Raw genomic sequence first — 24,105 nt, forward strand, 5'->3', positions numbered from 1 at the left:
GGTATTCTTTTACTTTTGATGAAAGAGTGTGTATCACTGCCCTGCATGTTTTAGAAGTTTCTCTGCTCCGGCACATCTACATTCAGATTCACACAACTGTATTTTCCCCTGGGGGCAATTTAAGGCACAAGTGAGCAGCTTAACGTGCAACTATACATACAAGTTATATACAAGTTATCGTGCTGTAAATGTGACTATCCAAAATGTCCATAGAGACTAAGTAAAGTACAAATGTAGTAATAATCAGTAGTTACAGGTGTGTGTATGTATGTCTATATATATATATATATATATATATATATATATATATATATATATATAATTTACAAGTTATAGCTGAGGTGGAATGGGTAATAAATAATGGGTGCAAATGTAAAGTAAAGTGTAAATGGTAGTTACAGGGATCTATATCTACAAGTTATGGCTGAGGTGGAATGGGTAATAAATCAACCAAGAGTGTGGTATGTGGGGGGGTCAGAGAGGTAGATTGTGTGGGGAGGAGTCGAGGAGAAGGATGGCTTTGGGGACGAAGGTCCTTTTTAACTCTCTTAATGTCATGTCTGTCAGGGGTATTAGGGACATTACCAAAAGGAAAGCAATCTTTTTGTTTTGCAGGAGAACTGAAGCAGATTTGATTTTACAAGAAACGCATTCTTGTGAATCAGACACAAAGTTTTGGAGAACACAATGGGGTAATACTGCTTACTTTAGCCATGGGTCCAATCACTCAGCTGGGGTATTAATTTTTCAACACAAATTAAAGGGGATATACTTGAAACAGTGCTCTCTGATGATGGCAGATGGATTATACTAGTGATCAAACAAGACAATGCTATCTTTATTGTTTGCAGTTTGTAGGGCTACAACTCCCATGCCTCTAACAAAATACTTTTTAATGACATAATAGTTAAATTAAAAGAACTGAACAAGAAATACCATGATTCGCATATAATTCTAGGCGGTGACTTCAATGAGTGCCCAGATGACACAATAGATAGATACCCTCCCAAACCAACTCATATCTCACAAAATAATAACCTTATTTCTCTTCTTTGTTCTAGCCTTTCCTTGAATGAAGCATGGCGTTTTTTCAACCCCACAAAAGAATACACGACAATCCTTAAAATCTAGAATAGATTTATTTTTAATTTCATCCTCTTCACTTGAATATGTAAAAGAGATTAGCCATTTTCCTGCCCCTCTATAAGACCACAAACAAATCATCCTGAAATTAACTGCTAACCAAAAGACCTCTGATATAAGAGGTTACTTGAAATTCAATAATTCTCTCCTAAAAGATGTATCTTTTAATACTGCAGTTAAAAATCTTGTTAAAGAGATTCTCGATAATGGTTTGAATGATAAATAATAATAAATATAAATATAAAAACAAATGGGAATTATTCAAGTATAAAGTCAGAAATGTTGCTATAAAAATAAGTAAAGAGCTAAAGAAGGAAAAACATAGAAGCTGACTTGATGTATAAACCTGATCTCCTCTCAAAAGAACTAGAGCTAAATGGCTAGAGGAAAGAAAAAGGAACGCAAGTTACTTTTTTGCTTTAGATAAAAAGAAATGTAAAAAGAAAATCTTTAACTGCCCTTGATATAAATGGATCACTGTCCAAAGATCCAAATCAGATAAATACATTTGTTTCTGAATTTTATGGAAAACTTTATAACTCTAACTTCAATGCAAAAGATTGTGCAGACTTTCTTGAGAAAATCCAACCTAATATACCCTCAATTGATGAAAATTTTAAATCCACTTGTGACTCTGACCTCTCTATTATTGAAATCAAAAATGCTTTGTTTTCAATGAAGAAAGGAAAATGACCAGGTATCGATGGATTATCTGTTGAATTTTATACTCACTTTTGTGAACTTATTCAAAATCCTTTTAATGTCTATGTATAAAGAATGCATCAGTCAAGGGGAGATGACCACCACAATGAAACAGGGGATTATTTCTATTATTCCCAAACCTGACAAAGACCCCATACAATAGAAAATTGGCGCCCTATAACTCTTTTAACAATTGATTACAAAATATTGGCATTAGTACAGTATATGCTAACAGATTCAAAGATTGGCTAGATACCATAATTGTGGAAGCTCAAACAGGCTTTATGAAAAATCAACATATTAGCTGTAACATTAGACTCATTTTAGATTTACTGGATTATGCAACCGAAGTACACTCTGAAGCTCTTATCCTGTTCTTAGACTTTTATAAAGCCTTTGACACGATTGAGCATAACCTTCTTTTACAATCTCTATTTGGAGAATTAAAAATTTCCCAACTAGCAGATGACACAACACTCTTCTTAAAAGATAAACTCCAATTATCTAATTCTATTAACTTGATTAATCAATTCTCTAATGCTTCAGGATTAAGACTAAATATGGCTAAATGTGAAATTTTATCCTTGCACAACTGCAATGACTCGTTTATTGAAAATATACCTGTAAAGGACTCTGTAAGATATTTGGGAGTTTTTATAACCAAAAATCTTATATCCAGGCAACATTTAAACTTCTCAAACAGAATAAATTAAACTAAATCCATCTTTAATACTTGGCTTCAAAGACATCTGTCTGTTCTCGGTAGAGTCCTTCTCTCTAAAGTGGAAGGCCTGTCCCGTTTTGTGTATCCATCATTATCCCTTTTCGTGAATGATTCAACAGCCACACAAATTAACAAAGTTTTTTTGAATTTCATTTGGAAGAACAAACCACACAAACTTAAAAAGGGTGTACTTTCTAAATGCAAAGCAGTGCTCTGGAAGTCTTAGACTTCATTGACACTATTAACACCTTCAAAGTTAACTGGCTAAAAAAATGTCTCATAAACCCCGACTCAATGTGGTTCTTCATCCCAAACGAACCACTTCTTTAATAGATTAGGAGGCTTGGCTTTTCTCTTGAAATGTGACTTCTTACCCAGCAGATTACCAATCAAACTTTCAAAATTCAATCAGCAAGCCCTTCTAGCTTGGAAGTTGTCTTTTGTCCACAATTTCTCACCCCACAAAGCTCTTCTCTGGAATAACAGCAATGTCCTTATCAGAAACAAATCCTTGTTTCTACATAAATGGTTTGAAAAGAACATTAACCATATTCTCCAACTCTTTGATGAATCTGGCAATATACTATCTTATGAACACGTTATGTCTGTACATAGTTTCCCTGTTCCCTTTAAAGAATTGAATACTGTAACCCATGCTTTTTCGAAAGATTTAATTCAACTTGTGAAAAACCACCTGAGTTATAGTAATTTTAAGAAAGCACTACCTGCATTAATGTTAGGTGGAATAGAACTAACAGATAAAAAGTGTAATAACAAGCATATACGCCAGTGTTTTCAAAAAAAGAACCAGGTTATTCCTAGAGGTAAATTCTATTGGCGATCTCACATTGAAGAGCCTTTGTCCCCCAAAAAACAACATATAAATAAATAAATACTTCAAGTATCAATTATGGCTAAAATTTAGCCTGTCCAGTAGATAATAAAGATTATTTAAGACACAGCTCATAATTTTGTAAACATTTAGCCTATTCTGTTTCAGCAGTCCATTATGGGAATGCTATGTGATTTTTAAGCAGTATAAAGGATCTTTTGCAGTTTTTAACTTGGTGGGTACCTTTAGTCCCGCCAGAGGCGAGAAGGTTGCATTTCTTGGACAGTACATCTTGGACGCTGTTCAAGTTTTAGTGTTGTCTGACTCTTGTTCAGTCAACATCTCAATTTCATTTCTGTCATCATGAATTTCTTAGTTGCTTCCTTTTCTTTTTTTCTTCTTACTACTTGCTCTCTGTTTTTCTTAAAGGGATGTGTGTGTGTATATATATATATATATATATATATATATATATATATATATATATATATATATATATATATATATATATATATATATATATATATATATATATATTATATATATATTACAATTTTGTAATGACACTCAGAATCTAATAATAATAATAATAATAATAATAATAGATTTTATTTATAGGGGCACTTTTCATTCAAAGAATCTCAAAGTGCTTACAAGATTAAAACAAGTTAGAATCTAGTCAGAGATCCATCAGTTAGACCTCTCCAATAATGTTTTTATGACCAAAGCTTGTAACTAAATTCTCTCTTCACATAGCTATTGTGCTATATCGTTGGAAAGAAGACGCACTGATTTGGCTGTTGTTGCTCATATCTTGTTCAGGCTGACCAGATAGTACCATATCAGTGAGTGCTTTGACATGCCACTCCATGGGAATAACAGGAGTGACAGCTTTATCGTGTTGTCCATCAGGGCAACTTTCCCTTGCACACACACACACACACACACGCACACGCACACGCACACGCACACACCCACACATCTCCACTTTACAAAGAGAAAGGACGACAAAACAAGTACATGGTAATCCTGAGCTGTCAGCATGAAAAGAACGTGTGTGTGCGTGTGTGCGTGTGTGCGTGTGTGCGCGCTTGCGGGCGTGTGTGTGTGTTTGTGTATAAAACATAAAGAGTATATACTGTACATAAGAGGTTTAGCTGCTGCTCCAGTATATACACAGAATCTTCATTAATCATGACGCCATCTGCTCCTGTTCTTCCTTCAGCTGAGCAGCTAATGTTTCCACCCACATGGTTAGGATGATGTTCGGGGGTCCTTGAGCTCCCCACTTTTTTCCCAAAACAAAAAACAATAATCATTATGACAGAACAGCTAAATTCTAGTCACATCATACCACAGGAAACACCTCCAAAAACGGAGCTCTTTTTCCCTAGATGCAGCTGCAAACTGTGGTCTGGCCTTTCGTGGAGGTTTTGGAGTGGCTTTCTCTCCTTGCATGACCTTCCAGCTCATGCACGTATTTTCTTATGGGTTAATGGCACTCTCTTACCTGTTAAAATCAGCATCTTCACAAGGTCTTTTGGTGTTGTTTTGGGGTTCATTCACACATTTTTCACTAAAGCACCTTCATCTCTGGGACACAGAGGCTGCCATTTTCCTGAGCAATGTGACGGCTAGGTGCTCTCGTATTTTTCCCACTTGTTTATTAATGTTTAAACAGATGAACATGGGATCTTCTTGAATTTGGAAGTTGTATCCTGACGTGAACTAGACTTGTGAAGGTCCACATTTCTTTTCCTGGTGTCCTGGTTGATTTCCTCTGATTATCCCGTGATATCAAGCAATGAGGCCCTTGAGTTTTGAAGATGTGTTTTGAAATGCATCTCTAAATAACTCAAATGAGTCAAACAAGGATTTCCAATGCCAACACATCATCATGTTCATACTGTCAGACCAGACTGTTAGTAGAGGAAACAGTCATCCAATGATAACAATTTAGTCTAGTTTTTTTTGTTTTATATCTTATTTTGTAGTCAGTGTTAAAACAATGGTAAACTTTGTCATGAGTTTAAAGACCCGCATTTGCTCAGATTTACATGAAGTAACTTATTTTTCAGGTCTCACATTTAATTATCATCCCTTTTAGGCTGATATTGCAAATATCTTACTTCAAAATGTTGCTCTGAACCAGATTGGTTGTTCAGTTCCTGGTCTACTAAAAGAACAGAGAGGGTGTAGTGTTGGGTGGATGTGACTTATAACGTAAAAGCAGTTTGAGTGCTCAGCAAGGCTAGAAAAAACACTACACATGGAGCACAAATATGAACACAACACTCAACATTGGTTGTTGGTGTCAACTGAGAGAATAACACACATTAGAAACACCATCAACATGTCCTTGACCTCCTTTATAACTTAATTCAAGATAAACTCAAACTGAGGAGTGAGTTATTTGACACTATCTTGGAAAAAAGAAGACGTGATAAAACTGGCCCGGTCAAGTCAGATGTTTAAGATACAACACAAATTCTCCGAGGATAGTTCAGTTCACTTATGACAGCTGGAACTTGAATTGTGAAGCTTTCCTTTTGTTAGGGAGCTTGTGCAGTCAGAAGGCACGTCGTTGCCACTGATTAGACCGTGGTATCTCAGATAAAGGCCTTTACTTTTGTGTGGTTTCAATCTAAACCAAGGCCAGACAAACAGAAGGTTCAAAGTTCCTGTTTCACCATCTGTTTTAGAGATTTTAGTAATGTGCTTGACACAGTTACGTAACATTACTGCCTTCTTTATGCTGATCAGGTAATTATTTTTGTGAATGAATTGTCTTGTTAGTTTACACATTTTACATTTCATTTCAGTCTCATTAGTTTTAAGAAAAATAGCAAAAATGTTTTTAAACTCTTTATTTTGTGTAATCAACCTCCAGCTCTGTTTCAGGCCCAACAGGTCTGATGAAACTATAATCTGTTTATTTTTCTGTTTTACAGCAAGTAGCAGTTGTAGTTCAGCTTTCCAGTAACAGGAACCGGACCACACCTCGCTATTGTGGAAACTGGTGTTTGGACATTCTGCCTGAAATGTGGGATAAAGGATGTATTTTTGTTTGTATTTTTGTAATATTCTTTTGGGATTGTCGTGTTCTCTTAAGAGGAGTATTGCGAAGTGCTAGATCCGAATTAAGTTGAATATGTTGATCAGCTTCTGTGAGAGCAGCTGTCCTGTGTCACTATGGAAGCAGCTTCTTTTCCAGATAACAAGAAAAGGACATTGTTCTTGCACTATTTTAGTTGTGGCTGCATTGTCTAAACATCGACTCATTTTATGTCACCAGGGATTGTTTTTCCTCTGGTTCAGTGGAGAATGAAAACAGTGTTTTTGTTCTGGACAAAAAGGAGAAGAATGCTGCTTTGATGTTCATCTCGTCTGGGAAGTGGTTAATTCTGTCATTCAGCCACGGCCACAGGAATATGCATTTTAATCATTTGTAGCGTTAAGGTTCACAGCAAACACTAAGGAGCCTCACTTTTTTTAATTTAAATTTTTAATTTTAATAAAAAACATAACATGAAGCACCAATCAACAAAACAGTTAAAAACAAAAACAAAACAACGAAGAACAAACACACTAAATTACATTGAAACTAATCAAAACAATGAACACAAACACACACCAGACATCATTACAACATAAAACATACAGTATATCAGTAAACTTAACATAAAAAGTAAGAAGAAAAACAAAAACGAACTATCAAATTCTGCTTTTCATTTTCTTTTTTTTAAGTTAAATGCCAACCTTCCACTTCAATAAACCTTTCCCACCTTTCTAAATACAATCCAACATCACCGTTCATATTAGCAATATAACCTTCCAAAACAAAGTGACATTTAATGAGCATCCTAAATTGATTGATATTCAAAGAATCTGCATTGACAGCTTTAAACATAAATCTTTTTATTTTATATATTTGTATTATCTAAGGAGCCTCACTTGGTGTAAGTTGTTGAATCTTGAGTCATCTTTTGGTCACCATGTCCAGATATTATATTTTTTCATCAAAGCATTCCAGAAATTCAGCCCATGCTCTCCCACAAAGGGAGGCTTTCCTCATTTATGACTGGTGTAAGTTCACAAAAGAAACTGAAAAAATGAAAGCTTTTACCAATTTGCTTAGATGCTTGCCTGCTTTGCATAACTGGCTTTAAGTAAACCCGCTTTGCATGCAGTGAAGTGTGATCCCTTTTATTTCCTGCAGCAGGATCCAATATGTTCACAATAGTTTTCACTTAAGTGCCAGTAGCAGTTTACCACCTGGTTCCCTCCTGCTGTCAATAAAGAATCAAGGGGTGACATCTACAGATTTATTACACATCATATAATGCAATTTAGTTTAATAGCATAAAAAAAAGTTACAAATGTGCAAATTAAGTGTTAGTACATGCTATTAAATGAAAGAGTGAAAATGAAAATGATAAATACTACTTATAAATAGTACATCTGACAGTGATACACTTTATAAAGCTTTACAAGACAGCTCAGTAAGTACATATTAGAACCTCAGTTTTAAGTGATGTTGTGATTAACATTAGTTAGTTTCATCCCTTACATTTTAACGCCTTCTCTTGTAGATCCTCCTACCACTCATTTGCAAACTTAGTTGTCTTTTGTTTCTTCCCTACATGAGGGTGGAACAGTTTACTAATGGCGTTGAAGCTTTTAGTGTGATCTTTGTCTTCGTCGTCCTCCGTCTTCTCCCCGCTCTGTAGCAGGCCTCCCAGGAGCGCTCTGACCTCAGCCGAGGCACCTTTCCCCAGGTAGTGCAGGGCCTTCTTCCCAGCATTATCTCGCTCATTTACATTAGCTCCATAACGCTGCACAAGCAAAACCATTGCCTCAGTGTGGCCATGTATGGCTGCGATGTGCAAGGGCGTGTATCCCCCATGCGCTTTGCTGTTGACATCCACAGAAGTGCCTCTTTTGCCGGAAATACCCAGGAGTTTGTGTATCATGTCGACGTTGCCGTCCTTGGCTGCCCAGTGCAAAGCTGTGAAACCGGACATGAAGTCCTTCTTCTGTGCTAAACGTGTGTCCCGCAGCAGCAGAGCGTGTATCTGTCCCCACAGTCCAGCAGCACACTTCACAAGCCACTCGTGAGCCTGTGGCTCCAAAGGCACAGACTGAGACTCACAGTACTTGGCATCATCTGCTTGTCTTGTGCTCTTGTTCAGGGGCCTCATTAGGGGAGAACCAGGGGTTTCTATGTCCCCTGCCTGTCTGGGGTTCCAATATTGGCTTTCTCTTAATGAATCCCGCTGGCAAGGTGACAAGTTACAAGTTAGACCTGGCAGCGGAGACACTTTTGGGATTGATTTGTCCAAACTCTCAGGTTTATGCTCCTGTGACTGTGAGTATAATCCATCCTGTGTTGCTGGTGCAGAGTCTCTCGGTGGGGATTTCACCGCTATGACAGCAAACACAGCTCCAGAATTGCCCGCTCTGATTGTCTGATCTCCGTAGATATTTAGCACTTTGACAGCTGTTGCATCCGCACTTGATAACCGCCTGTTTTTCTGCATGCTCCCTGCATGCGTCTGCAGGGCATCAGCGCGGTGCGCGTTATTGTTTTCATTATCTCGGTAAATCTCTCTGCCAGACTCTGCTCGGCGCGGAGATGTGTAAGAAGAAAAAGAAGAGAAACTATCATCCACCTGCGTTTCCCCGACTTCTTCTCCATGCACCTCTTTAACAAAGTCCTGGTAGCGTTTCTTCACGACCACAAACTTTACCTCGCCGACCTGCTGGACCACAGCGACGCTGTTCACCAGCCGCTTGAAGAGCTCTCTGTTGTGCTGCCTCTCCGCGGGGTCGCTGCAGTTGATGAAACTTCGGAAATTGTTCAGCAACTCGGAGTTTTTCACTTTGCCACCGTGCTCTAGTAAAAACGACAAAAGAAATTCCTGGTTCAAAGCCATTTTGTCCTGCCGGCCGGGGGGAAAAAACAGTATGAAAAGATGTGGCAGCCCGGGGATAAAACTGCGAGAGCGTCCTCTTCTCTGTTGTCCTGCAGCAGACGGCTGCTTCCGGCCCCCCTTAAAGAAAGCAACCCTAGATAGATGATAATAATAATAATAATAATAATAATAATAATAATAATAATAATAATAATAATAATAATAATAATTATTATTATTATTATTATTATTATTATTATTACTACTACCAATAATAATAATAATAATAATTATTATAATAATTATAATAATAATAATAATAATAATAATAATGCAGGGTCTTCTCATGTATAATTTAAAAAAATATATAATTTACATAATTACCTATTAGCTGTGTGGCGTGTAGCCATGACACACACTCTCTCTCTCTCTCTCTCTCTCTCTCTCTCTCTCTCTCTCTCTCTCTCTCTCTCTCTCTCTCTCTCTCTCTCTCTCTCTCTCTCTCTCTTCTCTCTCTCTCTCTCTCTCTCTCTCTCTCTCTCTCTCTCTCTCTCACACAACACAATATTATCTCACAATATTATTCGTTTTTCGGGTTTAGTATTTCTGTTTAGTATTTCTTTTGTACATTGCTCATTTTTTATATTGCTCTTTTTTTTAATTATTTAGCTATTTATTGGTTATTTTTTTTAATTTTCTCTTTTTAGGATATACTTTTTTTATATACCTTTGCTGCTGCACAAGCAAATTTCTCCTCTGGGGGATTAATACAGTTTTATTCTATTCTATTCTATTCTATTCTATTCTATTCTATTCTATTCTATTCTAACACAAACACACTCTTTCAAGTATCTAATTCAGGGGTTTTCAATTCCGGTCCTCAGGCCCCCCTGCCTTGCTTGTTTTAGATGCTACCCTGCTTTCAGCACACCATGATACAAGGAGCTGTGTCATCAACAGAGATGTACAGACCTCGATGACAAACTAATGAGGACCATTAATTAGAATCAGGTGTGTTGATGCAAGGCAACATCTAAAACACCAAGGGCAGGGAGGCCCGAGGACCGGAATTGAAAACCCCTGATCTAATTCATTGCCAATCATCTAATCAATCTTGTCTCCTCCCATCTCAGAGTACCACACCCGGACTGGCACACCTGAACTAATCAACTTGATTCCCATCTGCCTATATAACCCCTCTCTGCTCAGTGTGCCAGCAGACACAGACCAAGCAACACCAAACCCAGATGCTCTTCTGTTAGCTTTTGTTTAGTTTGATCCTTAGTTTAGTTAGTTTTAGTTTGGGCCTGGAGATGGCCGGTAGTCCTTATTTATGTTGTTTGCTCATTTGTTTTTAGTTAGTTGGGTAAGGGGGGGGTCCAGCTTCGACGTCCCTATAAGGGGTGGGCTGTGCCCCCCCTCATCCTCCTTAGTCCAGCCGGCGTCTCCAGGTCCCCTTTGCCTTATAGTGAGTATTATGATTTATGCTTAGTGCTACCTGCTTAGTGTTATTTGTGGATGTTGGTTTAATAAAATCTGTTAAAACTTGTGCTCTTTGTTGATGTCCTTCCTTTATGTTGAGGTTTCCATTTTGAGCCATATTATTTAAATACTATTTGTGTGGAGACCGCAAAAGTTGCATAAAGACTTGTTTTGTTACACAGCACACAGCACTACTTTTTTCATAACCAGTTTGTTGCCATAGGTTTCACAACCAGTATGTGCATATTCACCTATAAGTATAGCAGGTACCAGGCTATACCCGTATAATCAGGGGGGGGGGGGGGGGTGTTAATGAGGATAGATGCACAAGTTTATTTTCATACATGATTCAACTAAGGCTCAGTTTAGTTTGCAGTTTTACAAGTTAAAACCCCAATACATAAATTGTCTGTCTTGTCATTATTTATACTTAATGAACACGCTTGAAAAAAAAAATTAAAATACATTAAGACAGTGTATCCAAGCCCTGACAGTCCTGCAATCCTTATTTCTGAAGAAAAATCAGAGCTTGTTAACTCTCTCCATGCCAACAAACTGCCTCTGCACTGTGGGTGCCTATAGACAGCACATTGCTACCCAGGAGGGCCAGGTAGCTGTACGGCGAAATGCCAAGTTTTAGCATTGGTTGCCTAATTGAGCCTACTTTAAAACCCAGAGCAGTAAGAGCTAAAGTTTGACAGGCGGTGGAGGCACACAGACCAGAGACTGGAAAACCCCAACTGACCAGAGTCCTGTGGATAAATAACTGTATACATTATTTTGTTTTTTTGATACTTGCAAACTTCTGCTTATGTGTTGTGCCTGACCAATTCACTTCTTGAAAATTGTCCCTCCTGAAACGGGCCGGGCAGCCTTCTCAATCGTTGGAGAATATTTTCACTGAATTTTGCGTGGTGTGGGGGGCCAGCTTCACGCAGGTTCAAGGAGCCACTATTCAATACAATCACATTTTGCTAATAACACCTTGGTGTCAACATGTTTTATAATCCAAAAGCAACAATATTCACTTGCATTTCTGCACCACTGCACATTATTTTGGATGTCTTTTGTTGACATTAGTCTGGTTGTTATTTTGCATGTGAGTCAAATACTATGTCTTTCTGACAGGTTGAATGCTTATTTTTTGGTGTTGGTATCACCCCAGGAACTCTTTCTTTTTTTCTTTCTGAATCCTTTATTTGAACATGGTTTAAAAAAAAAAAAAAAAAAAAAAAAAAAAATATATATATATATATATATATAGACAAGTAAAAACAAAAGCAAAACAACAAGCCTCACAGGCAACAAAAACATGTTCAAAAGGATTAGGAGGAAGTCATAGATTGATGTAATCCTAACCTTTATTTAGATTATCATCGTCAGCACTTGACTTTTTCATGTAAATATTTTGCTATTGCTGTATTTCCAGTATTAATTCTTATGTAAATAAATATATTCTATATTATCATTATAATATCACTCATCCTGTGCATATATGGTATTGTATACACAATAACATACATATATATACCTAAGTACACACATACATACACATGTACATAATATGCACACATATACACTTGCATACATACACCTACGCATACACATATACTGTATATATATATATATATATATATATATATATATATATATATATATATATATATATATATACTGTATATATATATATATATATATATATATATATATATATACAACATGCTTACATCCTCACATACCTGCATACCTACGTAACGGTACACACATACACATACATACTGCTACATACTATACCGACCATATAGTACACACATACTATACTGACCATATAGATTGTTAATGCAATTCATCATCCTTTTACCTCATAAAGAGGGATTCTTTATATCTTTTCTTGAATGTAGTCACACTTGAGCATTGTTTTATCTCCACATTGATACTGTTCCATAGTTTTACTCCGCATACTGAAAATACAATACTCTGCATACTCTAAGCTGAATCCAGAGGAAACAGACTAATTCTTTGATGCAGAGACTATTTTTTTGTATCAAAGGAGACAGAATTAGGATGGCTAGCAAGGCTACATACCTGCTGTGGTACAGAGATAGTGAAGTGACGTCATTTTGAACTAGTTTTACACATAGATTGCACATTTGATATGTTGATAGGCTACAACATGTAATCTATTAATATAACCCTTAATTTAACGTTTAACTGTTTAAAACTAAACACATGAATACCTGGGACATGACTTTTGGTCTGTTATCTTTTTGGAGAGCCTCCAGGAGGGGGGAGGGAGCATATTGAACTGGTTGCAACCCAAATCTAGACGGCAATTTCACTGGCTTCAGTTCCTTTTTAAATGTGTTTATTTTCACTGTCCTCCATATTTAAAAGAACTCATGATTCCATATAACTCTCCGTAATCACTCAGACAGATGAATTTCCCTTTTTTCTTTGTTCCTAGAATTTCAAAAGAGGTTGGTAAAAGATCATTTCATTTTAAAGCTCCATCAGATTGGAATGGTCTTCCTCTCTTTTTGCGTTCTATTACCTCTTTTCATTGTTTTAAGTTGTCATTATACTCTCATCTTAAAACAAATTGCCTATGTTTTTAATTTATTTATGTATTTTTTTTGTCCTTTTTTCCTGTTACTGTATGTTATATTCATTTCATTGTTCCGGGTATTCAATTTGTCTATTTTATAACTAGACTTAGGGGTTGTGTGTGGGAGGGGGTGAGCAAGATGTCTGTTTGTTTTATGTCATGTATGTATATACTGTAATGTGATGAATTGTAATGTTGTATGTTTTCTTGGGACCCCCTTGAAAATGAGATGGCACATCTCAAGGGGCTATCCTTTAATACATTCTAAATTCCAAATATGTTTCTGTTTAAAAGCATCGGTATACCGCAGCATGTTGTTGCTATCAGAGGTGTCAAGTAACGAAGTACAAATACTTCGTTACCTTACTTACCGGTAAGTAGAAATTTTGGTTATCTATACTTCACTGGAGTAATTATTTTTCAGACGACTTTTTACTTTTACTCCTTACATTTTCACGCAATTATCTGTACTTTTTACTCCTTACATTTTAAAAACAGCCTCATTACTCTATTTAATTTCTGCCTTAAAAAAAAACACTATCCAGTTAAATTGCTCCATCCGGATAGATTGAATTTGGTTGTGGTTGTTTCAGATGTTCTTGTCCAGTTTTTTTCTTACATCCGTTCCCTCAGATTCCTGCAACTAAACTTGGATGTACATTCCAATAAAGGTTAGGATAAATGATAACATGCCTCTGAAGTTTGACTTTTTGCACCATTACAATACTTATAGGCAACTAGTCATCATATCTTCTGCTCTCTGAAACACATAATGCTCAATACACATATATGGTTCTTTAATATATTTGCATTATACTAAGATGCATTCATTTTCAATGGCTTTTTTCCCCCCTTACATTACTTTTACTTTTATACTTTAAGTAGTTTTGAAACCAGTACTTTTATACTTTTACTTGAGTAAAAAACTTGAGTTGATACTTCAACTTCTACAGGAGTATTTTTAAACTCTAGTATCTATACTTGTACCTGAGTAATGAATGTGAATAATTTGACACCTCTGGTTGCTATGGAGCTGGTCACAGTGAACAGGGAGATTCCTTTTGAATAAATACAGTCGAAAGAAACTCTGAGAGAGTAGTGAAGATATACTTGTAATTTCGCCCTCCAACACAGAGGGGGTGTTGGCTTTAAGCAGCCACAATGAAGGCATCGCGCAGAGCGCAGGTCTGGATGAAGGCAGCTCACTCCCACACTCAGCTACTCAGGACGATGGCGGCCAGTGAGGTAGGTGTTTTCGCAGTGTGATGATGATGGTCATGTACTGTCTGTGGTTTTGGTGTCTTCAGAGTGGCGTTTACACAAACGAAGGCATATAATTCAGGTGTCGGGGAGAGTGCCAGGACTGAGAAAGCTTGTTGTGTCCAGTGAAGGCTGATTTAAGATAATTTCGGCTTGACTCGAGATGCAGACGCAGAGCTGCGGCTGGTGCTGAGGGAGCGTCGCATCGTTGCATCGTTTGGCTGAGCGGTCTCTAGAGGCGTAAACAAGCTGATTTCAGATTGCGTGAAGCATCGTGCAGGGTGTGAAACGGTGCTCTGCTGTTTACAGTGTCAGCACCTCTGACAGGTGTGCAGAGCTGCTGAATTAACAGGTCTCACGGATGATTGGAATTAAACAACACACAGAGGTCAAGAGGATAAAGATAAGTACTAGTTTCTTGCTCTAGGTAGTGGTGAAGTGCAACTTGTAACTTGTCTACCAGGTGATACAAGGATAAGCAAAAGAGACAATAAACAAATACATTTTTTTGTTTGTCGTTGTTAAAAAAATAAATCACAATAAAACATGCTTGATATTTAATTTTGGAGTTAAGTTGCACTGGAATAAAGGAAAGAACGTCAAATTAGTGATCTTAGTCTTATTGTGATGGGAGGTTATGAGTATGAAGGCAACGAGTAGCTTGGATATCCTCTCACCCAGTGAAATAACATCCACATAAAGAGCTCTTTGTATGTGTGTGAGAGAGAGAGTGAGAAAGAGAGAAGCAGAAGCGGATGATTGTTGTATTGAGCACATCTAGGTCCTCATGTTGAGCCTGTTGCAAGATGCCAGGAACCCAGGGTGAATCTGGAATCTGGAAGAGCAAACTTTCAGCAAACATCTTTTTGGGCCAAAGTAACACGCCTTATAATTCATGCTTTCATATTCAGACTGATGCTTTATTTATTTTCTTTTAGCTTCATGTAATTAAAGATAGACCAGAGAAAGCTCACTATAACAGAGAATGTAACCATTATGTGTTGAAATTAGGGAATCAGCAGTTTAATCAATAATGAAAACAGCCATTTATTATGTAATAAGTCATCTATAATCACAATGCATTATGACTTTATCCTAAAGCTTCTCAATACACTCATAAAAGTGTGAGGTTGGTTCTGCATAATTAAAATGATTCTCTTGCATGTCTTCCATTGATTAATTTGGTCTGATAGTGAGAAAGAATCTTTTTATAGATTGGACCATACACTGTAAAAGAGAGATGGCCTCATTTGCAAAGACGGCTTTTAAGCTTAAAAGCTGAATAAAATAATTTATTTAATGTTAAAATGTCACTTTCAACTTTATTTGAAGGAATATTTCCTTAGTTTGAGGAAGCATCATCCCCCTGCTAAAATAACTTTGGACTCCCATCATGGTTGTATCTCAGAACAACAGCGTCTTGCTTCACAAGATTGTGTTTCACATCAACAATGATGAAACTAGCTCACAGAGCTACAGTGGATGTCATGGCAGAGACTAAAAAACGCCATGAAGGAGGAGAAAATGAGAGACTGACCGAGCAAGAGACCAGAGAATAGATCTTGGACAGTGTCTTGAAATTAGCTTTGCCTCGGTTCCCCATTTTAAAAAAGCTCAACATTTATTTACATATTTTGTTGTTGCTTTTCTGCTATCAGGTGATAAAAAAGAAGGATATATTAAGATTCACGTAACGCTGTTTGTCTCAACTATTTTCAAATATCAATACTCAGAATGAAAAGCGAAGTGTGGAGCTCAGTGGCCATGTGGGGTTTGACAGTCTTCCAGATCAGCTGGTCAGTAAGTCAGTTGCACAAGGATTCTGCTTCAACATCCTCTGCGTAGGTATGTGTGAATTCAGCCGGAATTACATTTCCATCACCTGCATCACCTAGGAGCAGCAATGCATCTTCCTGCTTTTGTGCATCCTGTGTATTTTTCCCCATAGGTGAGACAGGGATAGGCAAGTCTACGCTGATGAACACTCTGTTCAATACAACTTTTGAAAATGAGGAAGTCAGCCACTATGAAGAAGAAGTAACGCTGCGTTCTCAGACATGTGATCTGCAAGAGAGCAATGTCAAACTCAGGCTGACCATTGTGCACACGGTTGGGTTCGGGGATCAAATCAACAGAGAGGAAAGGTACAGTATGGTTACTAATCGTTCGACTTTGTGTAAGCTTTACTGTCAGGCAGCACGTGAAAATTATAAATCAGAATCAGAATCAGAATCAGAATCAGCTTTATTGGCCAGGTTCGAACATTGTCCAACAAGGAATTTGACTCCGGTAATTTTGCTCTTTGGTAGTAAAATAAACAATAAAACAAATGTGGAATTTCTATGATACAGAATAAACAGAATAAAGATTTAAGGTGCAGCAGTTTGAGGTAGAGAAAGAAAGAAAAGAAAAGGGACAGTTCTGTATAAAAATAAAAAATAAAATAAAAATAACCTATTTTTATAATTTTACAAGACAATTATACAAAAAAATACAAACAGATTATACAAAGAAATACAAAGTGAGGGGAGCAGCAGAATGAGGCAGACATGGTTATCAAGGAAGGTGCTAGATGATTTTTTTTTTTTTATTGCACGTGATTGGTTTCTCTGAGACTCTGAGATAAAGCAGAGATGCTCAAAGAGAATGCAAATATCACACCTCATTTTGCAGTTTAAAGAAACAGGCATATGGACTTAGTTTGAAGCTCCAGCATTTTGCTTCATGTTTCATGGAGTTTGGCTTTTTCTTACTCTTGTTGACAGACAAACAGATAAGGACGGAAAGAGTTGCCTGTAATGAATGTGGAAACATTATGAAATGTTATTATAGTGTCATAATAAACCTCTTAAAATTAACACAGATGATATCACAAAAATGTCTCTCGGTGAGCTCAGTAAATAATCCTTGTTCCCGCTGGCTGTTGTAAATAAAGTCAGAGAAACTCTCTGATGATGGGATTGAGAATGAGAAAATCATGTTAGTTGGCATTTAATCATAGAGGGAAAAATAAGAACAGGGGAATGACTGCTAGAAAAAAAATCAGAATCAGTAGCCATTCGAGGGGGTCCAACAGCAGGAAGTACAGTATAAAGCTCTGACACTCTTGGCCAACTGCAGAGCCTGTAACCAGAATACTAATTTCTGTCTCATGCAACAAGGAAAGTAATGTTGCATGTTCATAGATGTCAGGATAAAATAACCATATGTGTATTTGTTTTTTTTCAACTCTTTTTGTGCAGCTGCAAACCTATTCTTGATTACATTGATGCCCAGTTTGAGAAATATCTTGAGGAGGAGCTAAAAATAAGACGTTCCTTGTGCACCTATCATGATACCAGGATACATACATGTTTGTATTTTATTGCTCCCACTGGACATTCTCTGAAGTCCCTCGATCTCATCACAATGAAGAAGCTGGACAGCAAGGTGATGAAATCTCGAAGCTTTGCACACTTTATCAGTTCCTGCTGCTTGTCTCTCTGTACTGCCACTCATATTATGGTTCTCCATTTAGGTGAACCTCATCCCCGTTATTGCAAAGTCAGACACTGTAACCAGGAGTGAACTGGACAAGTTAAAGCGTAGGATTATGAGTGAGCTGGTCAGCAACGGAGTGCAAATATATAACTTTCCTACAGAGGATGAGGCCGTTTCAGAGATCAACTGTTCCATGAATGTGAGTCCTAGAAACCAGAAGGATTCACATATTATTTATTTATAAGGGAAGTGGTGGGGATGGAGTGGAGCTATTCATTTTCTAGCACTAAATCAACTTAAGAGGACATTTAATGTTATGATATCTCAAAGGAGCAATTGAATGTGTAAATACATTCAGGTACATAAATAGGTTTTTTTTAGATCTTGTAAATGACAACACTATTTTTCAAGACTGTAACAATATCTTCACTTTGTATTACAGAATCTTCTTCCCTTTGCTGTGGTCGGAAGCACTGACGATGTAAAAGTGGGGAATAAGATGGTGAAAGCAAGGCTGTTCCCCTGGGGATCAGTACAGGGTAATTCTTGTGGACTGATTTGAAAAGCATCTCAAATGTCCACCTGATGATGCAACTATATCACAAAGTTGTCATTCAAGATTTATTGGATATGCAACAGATTAAGTAACCAAGCTTTTTTTTTTGTAGTGGAAAATGAAAACCATTGTGATTTCGTGAAGCTGAGAGAGATGCTGCTACGTGTTAATATGGAAGATCTCTATGAGCAAACGCACACTCATCATTATGAGCTGTACCGTCGCTGTAAGCTCGAGGAAATGGGTTTCAAGGACACAGGCCCGGACAACCATTCATTCAGGTGAAACGAACAGTTCTTGCTGTCTTATGATGTCTTATGACAATGGTGTAAATGGTTTGATATCATCTACATACCATTCAGAGCAGATAAATGCCTCCCCTGCAGGCTAAGTGCCTTTATACATTTCAATTTAATTGTTTTTTTTTTTAAGTTTCCTTTTGAAGAGCTATGTTTCCCGTCCTTACTCTGTCGTGGTGTTTTGTGACATTATCGTCAAAAAACACTCAATATAAGTTTTGACTTTGGTCCAGGTCACCTCTTGTGTTTATGGCACTATGTCACACATCATTAACACTGGGTACAGGATAAGACCGGCTCACAGGGCTACACTGGGCATCATGGGAGAAGTGACTAAGAGACCTAAGAAAGTAATGATGATGAAAAATGCTGTAACAGTGGGTTTTTTTTTTAAATATATATCATTTGTTTTAGAAAACATTAGACCAGAAAATCTGATTTTTATTTTCAGTGCTTTATTTTGTCTTACATTTTTTCACAACATACTTACAAATAGGGCTTATTATGGGCAATTTCTTTCCAGTTTTCTTCTTGCATGTTTGTACCAGGCTGTAATATCAATTTCAAATGAAGCACTTCCTCAGGGTGGAGTGGATTGGACTGCTGCATCTAAACCTCCTAAAATCAGCAGCTGAGAACAAAGGTGTTATGACAGAGCTGAAAAAGGGGTTGTGTTATTGTATCTCTGAGGTGCATTGGACAAAGAATTTCATATTTCTTTAGAACGTCAGAAATTGCACCAGTATGTGAGAAAAAAGGGCATAACATGTCTCCTTTCATTTTGTAACAATCCTCACTCCTTGATGTCAAGGATTAGATACTACTGCAGTAGCAATTTATAAACCATGAAGAGGAACATTTGAGTATTACACTTTTTTAATTCCTTTTTTTTGCTTAATTTAATTATTGAACAAACAACCTACATTATTATCTCTTAAGGTTACATTTTCCTATCCATCTTTTTGGAAAACAGCTAAGTTACTTAAGTTACTGCTCACAGTAGACCACAAACAATCCTGACAATAAATATACAAACCGGAAAAAAAAAAGAAAAAAAAAGAAAAGTGCAATACCATTCTCTGCAACGTGCATAAATAACATCTGTAAATATCCATCTGTTTTTCTTTTTGTATACTAGTATTTTTTATTTATTACTATTTTTATTCTCCTTCTTCTTCTTCTTCTTCTTCTTATTGTATATACTGTTTATAGTGTTTTTTTATTATTATTATTATTATGTGATATTGTGTGATATTGATGCCTCTTGTGTTTTGCACTATCCCCTTTGCTGCTGTAATCTGGAAATTTCCCCTCTGGGGGACTATTAAAGGATTTCTTATCTTATCTTATCTTATTTTAGTTCATATGTTGACAGAATCGCAAATGAAATCCTTTCATCTGTCATCTGTCCTTTCACCAGTCTATGCCGTTATAAAAAGCACTAATCTGGCAATATTTATATTTTCCCCCTCAGCATAAAATGGGTCATCTAAGCTAATTTTGTATCCACTTCAAGTGACTCTTGGTACTAAATTGTATCCATATAGGGGAGGAAAACTAACTTATTACTGTGTTACTGTGCTCTTCAGTCTTCAGGAGACGTATAAAGCCAAGAAGAAGGAGTTTTTCATAGAGCGACAGCAAAAAGAGGAATCCATGAGGCAGATGTTTGTCAACAAGGTCAAGGAGGCAGAAGTTGAGCTCAAGGAAAAGGAGAAAGAGGTTGGAACTGAATGCATATCATAACTCCTGACTAGTAATGTAGTATATTTGACATATCTCACATTGTTCACTGTGGCATCATCTTCAAAATCTCTAGCTTCATGATAGATTTGAACAGCTAAAGACCAAGCACCAGGAAGAAAAGAAAAATCTGGAAGAGAAAAGACGGGAACTGGAAGAGGAGATGAATGCCTTCAATAGAAGAAAGGTGGCAGCTGAAACACTGATGGGACAGGCACTCCAAGGATGCTCTCAGCAGCCATTCAAAAAGGACAAGGACAAGAAGAAGTAAGTTTAATTTTCCAAATTCATTGTGTATTGCTGTTCAAGTATTTCTTTCGTATGTCAAAGTTAATGCCTGTAAACCTACGACATATACATACGGCATTAAAGCAGGTCTGTGCGGATTCAATTGGACGTGGAAGTGATTAGTGGGATAGTGTTATCCTCCCAAAGGCCGTTTTTGCCCAGAAACGGATAGAGGGACAGATTCAGACCGACACTATGTGCCCAGACACTGTAGGAGGGGTCACAGCTTGCATGACACAGCCTGATGCTTACGTCTCTGCAGGCTGACCTGCCAGACTCTATTTCAGACAGGCTACTTCTGTTTACGTTTGACTTGTCTCACCGATGCTCATGCCATGTGCAGCGCAGATGATACTCAGACATCCCACATAGAGCTGTAATCATCTTTGCAGGTGGAAGCAGCACTTGTCAGGGTGAATTATGTATGCTCAAGACTCACATACACAGTATGAAGCCAGGATTAGCTGAGCAAAATCCACAGTCACAAAGATGATTTGTAATGAATGTGGACAAGTGAAAGTTTAATTAATTCAAAGACGTTTACTGTTAATGGCTTGAGTTTGTATTGGCTTGAAAATTGTATCATTAAATGAATTTATTAAGAATATATTATTAGTAATAAAAAGTGCAATAGATACTGTATGTCCAGCAACAAACTAGGGTTAATACTCAAAAATAAACTAAAAGATTAACTTTTGCATCTAACATTGGTGGTAGATTCTCGGTGCAGAGGGATGATGGTTGAATATTCGTTCCCCAGACTTGGTGCTGTGTCTTGTTGGTTGTGACCTGAAAGGCACTTTGTTTGTTTTTTACTTGAATTATTGCATTGAAAAAAATAAGCTTTGTAAATGTAATTGTATTGTTTCACTTTGATTTTGAACAATTCTTTCCTTATATTGTATTTCTTAAAATGGAGTTGACCTGCCTTGACTCTGGTCATAGCCTAAAATATAAATGATGTAAAGTAACAATTATTCAGAAAAAAATACATTTAAAGCCCATACTCTGTTGCATTATAATTTCATTTCATATATTATTTTGAATTTTTTCACTCTTCAGACCCTTCATTTTTTTCTTTTGCCATATTTTGCTTTTTTCCTTTCCCCTATCAGTTGATTCATGGATCAAAACATCTAAGGAAACCAGGAATGTGTCCGCCGTCAGCATGGAATAAGCAGACTGTCTTGTCTGATGTTATTTACTGATTGTACATGTAGAGTGACTAACATGCTGGCTAGCCACTGTGTATGAATAAAAAAAAAATTAGCATTGTTCAGTGAAATTGTTTTGTTCCTAATGCTGACTGTGATTGACACATAACAAATCCATGAAGAGTTTTCATAATGCATGTTTTTTGTGTAATTTTTTTTCTTCTCTTTTAGGTTATTACATTGAATGTGTGTTTTTATCTGCAGATGAAAATATGAGTCTCAGGTTCTCAGTGAAGTACTAATAGGACTTAATAGAAACTGTTCAGTTACTGACTGAACTCAGATTGTGAGATATCGTATATTATTAACCTTGTACAAGTTTTTTTGTACTTGCTAATACAAATGTTTACATTGTACTGTCTCATGTATGTACACACACGTGTCTTTTTTTAACCGTTGAAATTTTATAAGATGATTAAATCATCTAAACACAAGTCTATGCAAAGTTATAAAGAACAGCATTTAACAAATTTACAAAGAGTCTGGAGCTGAGATAATCTTTTGTCTTTATTTACATTCAAATAAAGAAAGAGGATGGAAAAAAGAATGCAGCTTTGGTCCATCTGTCACCTGCGTTTGTGTCTCTTCATCTCCTTCAGTGCTCTGTGACTGCCATCACACACCCATTTGGATGAGTTTGAACATTTCACATTGCAGCCATTGTTTTCATGACACATCTGTCACTGTTTTGTTGAAAGGTGTTCCTTTGACAGCAGTATCTTTCTGCTCAAAGTTTTGTTTATTTTTCTCCTCAGACCGTGGCAGTAAGCTCAATACATAGCAAAATGCTTTTATTGACATTTACACCAAATGATAGCATTCCATGTGTATTGATGGTTTTTCTTATTGACTGCCGCCTTTTCAGATAAATGACCTGCTTTTTCTTTCCCTTCATAGCTTCTTTAGTCTTCCATCTGCGTGCTCCTTAACCTCGGGAAGGAATTTGAATTAGAAGACTTTCTGCCACATCAAAACATCACAGACGAAGTGTTTTATTTTTACAATACTTAATAAAGTTTTATAGATGCCAATTATCCCTGGAGTTTAGTAAGTCTGAAGTCTTCCACGTTATCTAAACTTTATTCTTTAATCCTTTAGACAGTGATCTGTAGCGTGGTCTCTGCATGAATCCCAAACCTCATTGCAGCAAGTAATAAAAGATCTTTATTACTCAAATATTATTCTGTATAAAATGTGCAATCCTCCTGCATTTGCCATGCTATGCTTGTATTTTCTGGAAATCTACACTGTGAAATGTATAACTGATTTGTCATTGCTGTTAAAGATTGCTCTTAGTTAATGATTTTCAGTTTTAGAAGCACTTTAAATCAGTCATAGTAAATATACTGTCTGAATTCATATTTAGAACAATAAATGGTGTCCTACCATCCTCGCTTTCAGCCCTTACATTATCGTTTAAATATATATATATATATATATATATATATATATATATATATATATATACATATATTTCTGCTGTTGCATAAAACAGCCCAGATGTATATACAATCAGAAATTTCTTATTAGTAAATCTATATGGTGGGTTTGTGTGAGCCTGCTTGCATATTTGTAAATCCTGCTGTAATAAAGAGTAACTTTATCCAAAATTGTTTTTACTGTTCTGTGCATGATTGAACTTTTTGACAGAACAAAGACCAAAGAGATGGGATGAAAAATCCTTTGTGGTAAGTCTGGCCTCTGCAGGCTTGGGTTCCTTCCAGACTTTTCTAGAAACCTGCCAGCAGGCCACTATTCACAACAAAAAGGAGCACGCAATGCGTGTTAGTTATTGGTTTTTGGAAACAAATATTTCATTAGGTTCTCTTCTGATAGTGAATAGTTTTCTACTTAACTAATCA

General features: G+C 36.7%; 2 protein-coding genes across 3 annotated transcripts; one reads left to right on the top strand and one right to left on the bottom strand.

Moving 5' to 3' along the window:
* Positions 1-6,959: 6,959 nt before the first annotated feature.
* On the bottom strand, positions 6,960-9,717 carry sowahab (sosondowah ankyrin repeat domain family member Ab). Its single transcript, XM_061726241.1, has 2 exons — positions 9,701-9,717; positions 6,960-9,454 (listed from the first exon to the last, which is right to left on the bottom strand). The coding sequence occupies exon 2, from the start codon at positions 9,335-9,337 to the stop codon at positions 8,000-8,002; it is 1,338 nt and encodes a 445-aa protein (XP_061582225.1). The 5' UTR covers positions 9,338-9,454; positions 9,701-9,717; the 3' UTR covers positions 6,960-7,999.
* A 4,852-nt stretch (positions 9,718-14,569) lies between these two features.
* LOC133446900 (septin-8-A-like) lies at positions 14,570-23,754 on the top strand. Of its 2 annotated transcripts, none has more exons than XM_061725105.1 (10): positions 14,570-14,648; positions 16,397-16,508; positions 16,612-16,807; positions 17,906-18,092; positions 18,181-18,342; positions 18,586-18,682; positions 18,812-18,980; positions 20,588-20,720; positions 20,818-21,008; positions 23,141-23,754. In XM_061725105.1, exons 1-10 carry the CDS (start codon positions 14,595-14,597, stop codon positions 23,193-23,195), a joined length of 1,356 nt encoding a protein of 451 aa, XP_061581089.1. In that variant the 5' UTR covers positions 14,570-14,594; the 3' UTR covers positions 23,196-23,754. The 2 variants fall into 2 exon arrangements, with proteins under 2 accessions (XP_061581089.1, XP_061581090.1); XM_061725106.1 differs by lacking the exon at positions 23,141-23,754 and adding an exon at positions 22,145-23,131.
* The last annotated feature ends 351 nt before the right edge of the window (positions 23,755-24,105 follow it).

Source organism: Cololabis saira, chromosome 7, assembly GCF_033807715.1.
Source record: "Cololabis saira isolate AMF1-May2022 chromosome 7, fColSai1.1, whole genome shotgun sequence".
NCBI lineage: Eukaryota > Metazoa > Chordata > Actinopteri > Beloniformes > Belonidae > Cololabis > Cololabis saira.

What these genes read in the sequence shown, in the direction of transcription:
- sowahab (XM_061726241.1), bottom strand. Translation starts at nt 9,337, where the DNA reads ATGGCTTTGAACCAGGAATTTCTTTTGTCGTTTTTACTAGAGCACGGT.
- LOC133446900 (XM_061725105.1), top strand. Translation starts at nt 14,595, where the DNA reads ATGAAGGCAGCTCACTCCCACACTCAGCTACTCAGGACGATGGCGGCC. An exon ending in CAAATCAACAGAGAGGAAAG is followed by an intron (nt 16,808 to 17,905) that starts GTACAGTATGGT and finishes CTTTTTGTGCAG; the next exon opens with CTGCAAACCTATTCTTGATT. An exon ending in CCGGACAACCATTCATTCAG is followed by an intron (nt 18,981 to 20,587) that starts GTGAAACGAACA and finishes TGTGCTCTTCAG; the next exon opens with TCTTCAGGAGACGTATAAAG.